General features: G+C 42.8%; 1 protein-coding gene across 1 annotated transcript; it reads left to right on the forward strand.

Moving 5' to 3' along the window:
* Positions 1–28: 28 nt before the first annotated feature.
* Positions 29–6843, forward strand: RTCB (RNA 2',3'-cyclic phosphate and 5'-OH ligase). Its single transcript, XM_010712585.3, has 8 exons — positions 29–212; positions 290–368; positions 1080–1147; positions 2809–2908; positions 4083–4239; positions 4457–4613; positions 5695–5854; positions 6644–6843. The coding sequence occupies exons 1-8, from the start codon at positions 120–122 to the stop codon at positions 6823–6825; spliced, it is 996 nt and encodes a 331-aa protein (XP_010710887.1). The 5' UTR covers positions 29–119; the 3' UTR covers positions 6826–6843.
* Positions 6844–7823: the final 980 nt, after the last annotated feature.

A 7823-nucleotide genomic window follows, 5' to 3' on the forward strand; every position in this document is an offset into this window, starting at 1 on the left:
CCTCGGCGGCTCCCGTCCGCCTTCCGCCTCCGCTGAGGTGTCGTGGCCCTCGGCAGCCGCCGTCGTGTGTCTCTGTTGGCCGGGCGCTGCCGGAGGGGTTCAGCGCGAGCGGAGCAACCATGAGCCGCAGCTACAACGATGAGCTGCAGTACCTGGACAAGATCGACAAGAACTGCTGGCGGATCAAGAAGGGCTTCGTGCCCAACATGCACGTGCGTGGGGTGGGGGAGAAAGGAGAAGGGAGGGGGAGAAGGGGGGAGCCCGGCCGCTCTGACCGCTGTACCCGCAGGTGGAGGGAGTTTTCTACGTGAACGACCCGCTAGAGAAGCTGATGTTCGAGGAGCTGCGCAACGCCTGCCGCGGCGGAGGTGCGTCTGCAGGGCCTTCACTCTGACGTTTGCGCTGGGCTGGCAGCGCGCTGGTTTGCCCACAGCTTTCTTTTATCCAGGCCGAACAGGCCCAGCTCTCTCAGCATACCTTCACAGGAGAGGTGCTCCAGCCCTCTGAGCACCTTTATGGACCTCCTCTGGTCCTGCTCTAACAGCTCCACATCCTTCTTGTGCTGGGGGCCCCAGGCCTGGATGCAGTGTTGCAGAGTGGAGAAGGACAGTTCCCTCCCTCTCCCTGCTGCCACTACTCCTCTGATGCAGCCCAGGGTACAATTGGCCTTCTGGCCTGCATCACACACTGGTGGCTCACATTAAACTTTTCACCTATCAGGACCCCAAAGACCACGGCAAGGCTGCTGTCAATGAGTCCTTCTCCCAGTCTGTACACATATCTGGGATTGCCTTGATCCAAGTGCAACACTGTGCACTTGGCTGTGTTGAACCTCATTAGGTTCACATGGAACCAATCTTCAAGCCTGTGCAATCCCTCTGGAGCACTTCCCTTCCTTCTGTCATATCAACATAATGATATGTCAGATCTTGCTTAGTTCTGACCAGATCTGAGCACTTGCTTGTGATTTGTGGTGAGCTGGTATGTTGAGCAGGCCCTTCAGAAAGTGCCTCATTGTGATTGCCATGGTAAGCTATCTGATTACTGATGTATTTTGTTTTTCTTCTTTTGGTTTTAAGGTGCGGGTGGCTTTTTGCCTGCTATGAAACAGATTGGGAATGTGGCTGCATTGCCTGGAATCGTTCATGTGAGTCGTTGTTCTGAAAAGTTGCTTTGTGTTCCTGCTTGTCATTGATCATGGGAATACTGCTGCGAGAAGGTGTTTGGATCAGAGATCTCTCTAGGACAGTTGGTGTGTTGGGAAGCTGGTTCTGAGTATTTGCAAGGACAGGCTGTGAAATTGTCAGAAAGGGGAGTATCTACTTATTTCACTGACTGCCTTTTGACGTGAAGCCTTGTTGGCTTTGCTTTATGCTATTCCCGTTGCTTTAGCCACTGTTTTTCCACTCTCTGTTGTTTTTGAATCCTCTCTGCTGACCTGCAATGCATGAAGAAGAGAGGAGAGAGCAGGAGGTGATGTTATTTCTGTTACTGTTGCTGCCCTACTGTTGGTGTGAGCCTTTTCATGCACTGTTTTCTCTGTCCCCATGCGTTTTGGAAATGAAGCATCAAATACAGTGTTGCAGGAAGAACATCGCTTTTCAAGAAACATTAAGTACAATGTGGAAATGATCTTTTTATGTTCAGTGTTGCTTACATTAATAAGTACCAGAATTGTCTTTTTTTTTTTTTTCAGTTGTTTCTCATGATGACTCAGCAAAAGTTTTCAATTTCTGCCTACAGTAAAAGGCTAACCATCAATTTGCTAAAATGCCCTAGTGATCAACTAAGAAGAGGGTGAGGGAAAATTGAAGCAACCTGTTAAAATGGGAATTATGGCTGATAGTTTGTATGAGAGATATTATTATTATTTTTCTATTCACATCTTCATTCTTTTTAATAAGATTTCTTGTTGATGGTAAGGGGAGGGAGAAGAAGCATATAAGCCCCTGAAAAAGTTCTCCTTTTCATGTATAGCATGAAAATATAGCACAGTTTAACACATTCAGTGGGCTTCAGAAAACAGACAATGTTTTGAGACCTATTTGCAGTGTCATAATCTAAATTTGCCATGCTTCAAACTTGTAGAGTTGTGTAGATGCACACTCTTTCTTTAATTGGCAGAGAAAAGCTCAGTTAAAAGTAATTCTTTTATGAATTGATTCAGCTCCTAACTTATCATGTCATATCGAAAGAATGACTTTTTCCACCCATAGCATGCAGTTTTAGGTCAACGTCCAGTGACGTAGCTAAGAAAGGAAAGTGCTGACTGTTGTGTAGTCTTATTCCATTGCACTGTCTTCTTTCTTTGCTAAATTTACTGCATTTAAGTATTGCTGTAGATGGCACCTAACAGGGACAAAAGTCGTCTTCAGTCTTATGTCTCTGCTCTGTGCCATTCATAAGTTATTGCCTACAAAGATGTCGGTGCAAAGGCTCTTGAGTCCAGGGATAAGCTAGATTTCAGTTTGCGATCACAGTTCTTACATGTGGGTGTTTGGTTTTTCTGTAAGTTTTCTTGAGACTGGGTCAATCTCAGGAGGGGCTACTCAGCTGACTAGCCTCTAGAGCTTGCTTCAGGGTGAGATGAACTGCTCTCTGCTTTCTTTGATGGTTTCTCCTATAAACTGTAGGAGTTTAGTTACTTTCCTGAATTCAGCTGTCTACTCCATCAGAACATCCTTTCTCTGTCTGGTGTACTGGTCTGTACATGTGACAACCACTATCACAAGTCAGAGCATAACCAAGATGACTCTTAGTGCAGTACAAAGTTTGCAGAACTTTGAAATTTCCTTTGTTTTCTTTTAGAGATCCATAGGCCTGCCAGATGTCCACTCTGGCTATGGCTTTGCCATTGGCAACATGGCAGCCTTTGATATGAATGATCCTGAAGCAGTGGTGTCACCAGGTAAGATTACTTCAAGACTGACTTAATCTGCACTGAGAAAGGTCTTGGCTTAAAAATACATGACAAAATGGCAGATTTGTACTTTATATGCAGAACAAAGACAAAAGATGACTGTATTACACAGAGTATAAGAGACACTTAAATTTCTGTGCTCAGAATCTTTATTCTTCACAGAGTGAATGGTTATTCTGTCAGCATTTAAACAGTACAGAAAAATTTACCATTATGTTTTTGGCTTGGGCTTGTATCCCTCAGTCTTGAAGAGAGAGCACAAGACTTTGGACTTGGGTTTCACCATGTTGATAAAGAATTGACTCTTCTCTTTGAGCAAGATTTGATGCCCCTTTTTAAGAATATTTCTGTATTTTGTTAAAAACATGACCTTCTTATATTTCTGACTTTTTTATATATACCTTGGTCTTTAGTAACTGATGGTCTACAGGCGCTTTTGTGGTTGTACCTGAGATTCATGTTTTAGGCCTTACTTTATTCAAATCACGTGTTCCCAATGGACTCAAACTGAAGATCTCCTTGTCTAGTGTCCCCACTCTGGCACTAGTAAAGGTGGCGTGATTGGTCTCTCACACTCAGCCTCGCTCTGTGGTGATAGTTTATATTAAATGCTGAGAATTAAGCAAAACTAAAATTTCATATTACTTTTAAATATGTACTGCTTATTATATAGTATTTATTTCAGTGAAGATTGAAAAACGATTTGCTTTCAAGGACTTGCTTTTGGGATCTGTGCTAAGATTTTCATCTGTCACTTTCCTTGTGTCCTGAGGCAGCTGAGTGTCCTCTTCAATTTCTGTATATGTATTTAATTAAAGCACTATACACTTGCTGGAGCAACTAGCAGATGCATAGAGTATGTGTTTGAGATGGAAAAGCTGTGTGTGGGGTTTTCTAAAGAGTGGTCAGGTTTGTCTTTGCAAAACTATTTGGCTCTCTTGAAATCTATGACTTCTTGTAAATCTATTAAAACGTAACTTAATACAATTCCCAATATTGTCTTAGAAAGAAGACGTAAGATCACATCATTTGATACGTGCTCCCTGTCAGCAAGGACGTTGATTTAAGACTAATATGAATCCCATCTTTAATATTTTAATATTCATGTTTAGCAAACAGCATTAGCACACTATTAACTGTATGGCTCTTCTTGCACTGCTAGGTGGTGTCGGATTTGACATCAACTGCGGTGTCCGCTTACTGCGTACAAATTTGGATGAAAGTGATGTGCAGCCTGTGAAGGAGCAGCTTGCCCAGGCTATGTTTGACCACATTCCTGTCGGTGTTGGTTCAAAGGGTGTCATCCCCATGAATGCCAAGTAAGAGAACAACTTTGTGTGCACGTCACTGCAGTGGTCATCTCTTGTTTTTATGAAAGATTCAAAGGTGGGAGACTTTATGACAGAGAAAAAAATCTAAGCCTTTCTATACATGTGCTTCTCCAGGAGGAGAACCATCAAGTTTCTCAGGACCATACCTAGTTGAGTTTTGAATATTTCCAAGAATAAAATGCAAGTATGTGTTTGCTAATTGCAGGGATTTGGAAGAGGCTCTAGAGATGGGTGTAGACTGGTCTCTCCGGGAAGGCTATGCCTGGGCAGAGGACAAGGAACACTGTGAGGAGTATGGAAGAATGCTGCAGGCTGATCCCAACAAAGTCTCTTCGAGAGCAAAGAAGAGGGGCCTGCCTCAGGTAAAGCTGTGTTTCAGAAGGGTTTTTAGTGCTCCCAGGGTTCAAAGTGAAAGATAGCGGGTGGTTTTTCTGACTTTGTCTTTTCTTGAACCTTTGCCTAACGGTTCTTGGCAAGTGGAAAGGTGAGACAGTGGTGCTATTTCTGATTAATTCTTGGCAGAGTTTGAACACAGGGAAACATGATAAACATTGAGCGTACCCAAAGTCCCTGGGGGCATCAGGTTTTCACCAGTTAACACTGGGATTCATGTTTGCTGGCATTTCCCCATCCAGATGTAGTTTTGTTGAGAGACAGGCAAGCTGTTCTGTAACTTTTCTCCTTGTTTGCATAGCAAGTTAATAGCAGGGCAAGGAAAGATACCACAATAAATGTGACTAACTCAGAACTTTGAATTACAGTTCAAGGGTTGATTTTGTTTCTATGTGTAGTATGTCACTGTGTCATTGCTCTGGGTGGAATGCTTTTGAGGTAGCTATGACAATGCTTCAGTTACTGAAACTTTATTTTGTATGATTTGAGTTTTATGAATTGTACTGCAATACATTACAGGATTTTGTAAAAATGATGTTAGGTCCTCAAATTTCTCATTTTACCTATCAAATAAGTAATCACTTATTACCAAGTCAGAAAAAAATGGGTCTTAAAAATGGAATATCTTGCTTTAATCTGCTGAAAAGGCTTTATGATGTAGTGAATAGGATGTTTTAGCTTCCTCATGAGGTTAGAAACAAGTGTAAGGCAATGTCTGGCTTGTCTCTACAAACAGGATGGATTCTCAGTACTCTACTTTCCCTGTCTTTTGACTAGACCTAAGTAAGTTGCAAAAAGAGTGGCTACACAGACTGTAGATTCTAGTCCTTTTGTTTAATCCTGGTCTTGTTCAAACAGTAGAAGTTGTTATGAATCCGAAAAAGAGGGCTATGATAATGCTACTGTGTTCTGCTTCCTTTTAGTTTACGTTTGTTTGTTTTTCCTGGGAAAACTTCTAAAACTAAAAACTTTTTAGCAATTTGCCCTTTTGCCCATATTCCCATAGCTGCCTTGCTAAGCACTGTCTGATCTTTGTGTTGTGATTGGCAGCTGGGGACCCTGGGAGCAGGAAATCACTATGCTGAGATCCAGGTTGTGGATGACATTTACAATGAATATGCTGCCAGGAAGATGGGCATCGACCACAAAGGACAGGTTTGCGTCATGATCCATAGCGGCAGCAGAGGTTTGGGCCACCAAGTTGCCACAGGTATGGTCCGACTGGCATGGGTACCTGGAGTAAAACAAACTCTTCAGCATGTTCTTGTCACTGGCTTGTAAACTCCAACACCAAAAAGCTTTTTCTTAAAATTGCCAGTCTATTCTGAGTTATCTTGGCAGAGGTTGTCTTCCTCTGTTTTCCCTTTACTCAAATGCTGGAAAAGGTTGCGTACAGAAGTTGTAGAACCAGCATTCTTGGAGATATTCAGAACTTGACTCAGTCCCTGAAGAGCCTTGTCCAGCTGGAGCTGCTCTGAGCAAGTGACAGAACTAAGTAACTCCCAGAAGTCCCTTCTAAACTCAGTTCTTGTATGATTGAGAGTGGAGGGATCCTTTGTCTGATTCAGGGGCTCTCTTCAAACATACTTGCTTAGGATTGTGAAGTCTTAATATGTAGTATAACAAAGGCAGACACTCTTGTGGCAGAAAAATAAAAGACTAAACTATTGGGTCACAAGAAGATTTTACAGTTGCCTTTATTGTTTTGAATGTAATTAAGTGCTTAGATTATTAGCACATATCAACAGGCTGAATTTGTATAAACGGAGAATTCTTTCTGGTACACCTCAGACCCTGAACTTTTCTTTCTAAAAACAGTCATAGGGAATGCTGTTTGCAAACAACAATATTCTGCCACAAAATTACTCTACTGTTTGAGAGGAAGCTGTAGGCTTGACCACTGGAGAGATGTGTTCAGTTTTTGAATATGAATTGTATATGTGTTAATCCCATAGACTGAAACAAAATGAAGTCGCTTAGAAATCTGCTTATTTCCCAGATGCATTGGTGGCTATGGAAAAAGCTATGAAACGGGACAAAATCATAGTGAACGATCGCCAGCTAGCGTGTGCCAGGATTGCCTCTGTGGAGGGGCAGGATTACTTGAAGGGAATGGCAGCTGCTGGAAACTATGCGTGGGTCAACCGCTCTTCTATGACTTTCTTAACAAGACAGGTATGAGCAGAATTGCCTCTGATGTAAATGTTCTGGTGCACATCATGCTTTATCCAAGGCATGTGGAATACACAGTAGCTGCGTAACAGAATCATAGAATCACCAAGGTTGGAAAAGACTGCCAGGGTCATCCAGTCCAACTGTCTTTCTGTCACCAGTATTTCCTCACTACACCATGCCTCTCAGTACAACATCTAAACGTTTCTTGAACACCTCCAGGAATGGTGACTCAGCACCCTCTCTGGGCAGCCTGTATCAGCATCTGATCTTTCAGAGAAGAAATTTTTCCTAATATGTAACTTTCATTTTTATGCTTCTTAAGTCTGTCCAGAAAATGCAGCTTACACAGAACTGTAATTAAGGCAGTCTGTGTAAATCATAGAATCATGGAATGGCTTGGGTTGGAAGGGGCCCCACGGATCATCAAGCTCCAACCCACCGTCATAGGCAGGGCCACCAACCTCCAGATCTGGTACTAGGTCTGGTAAAACCTCTCAGCATCACTGAATTGAACTTTCAGAAGCCATTCAAGCAGTATTTTCTAAAATGCCTCAAACTGGAAGAGGAAGATGAAAGAAGATTCTCCTTTTTAAACTACCAAAACCATCTTTTTCAGAGTTGCCAGATGGTAACAGATTAAATTCTAATGTTAAAACTGTTGATGGGCAGATAAGTCTAGACAGTCTATTTCTGTCACACTCTGCACTCAATTTCTTCATGGCTAAAATTGACTGAGGGTTCTTACCGGCCATGTGAAGTGTTTAGGTCATGGTTTATCACTACCTTATCAGTAAGAGACATTTTCAAGCAAATCTGTTCCTGGGTGTTTATACCAACTGGGCGAAGAACCCCTTGAGGGCAGCCCTGCAGAGAAGGACTTGGGGGCCCCGGTGGATGAGAAGCTGGACGTGAACCAGCAGTGTGCGTTTGCAGCCTGGAAGGCCAACTGTGTTTTGGGCTGCATTAAAAGAGGAGTGGCCAGGGGAGAGGGAAGGGATTGTCTC

Source organism: Meleagris gallopavo, chromosome 1 (genome assembly GCF_000146605.3).
Source record: "Meleagris gallopavo isolate NT-WF06-2002-E0010 breed Aviagen turkey brand Nicholas breeding stock chromosome 1, Turkey_5.1, whole genome shotgun sequence".
NCBI lineage: Eukaryota > Metazoa > Chordata > Aves > Galliformes > Phasianidae > Meleagris > Meleagris gallopavo.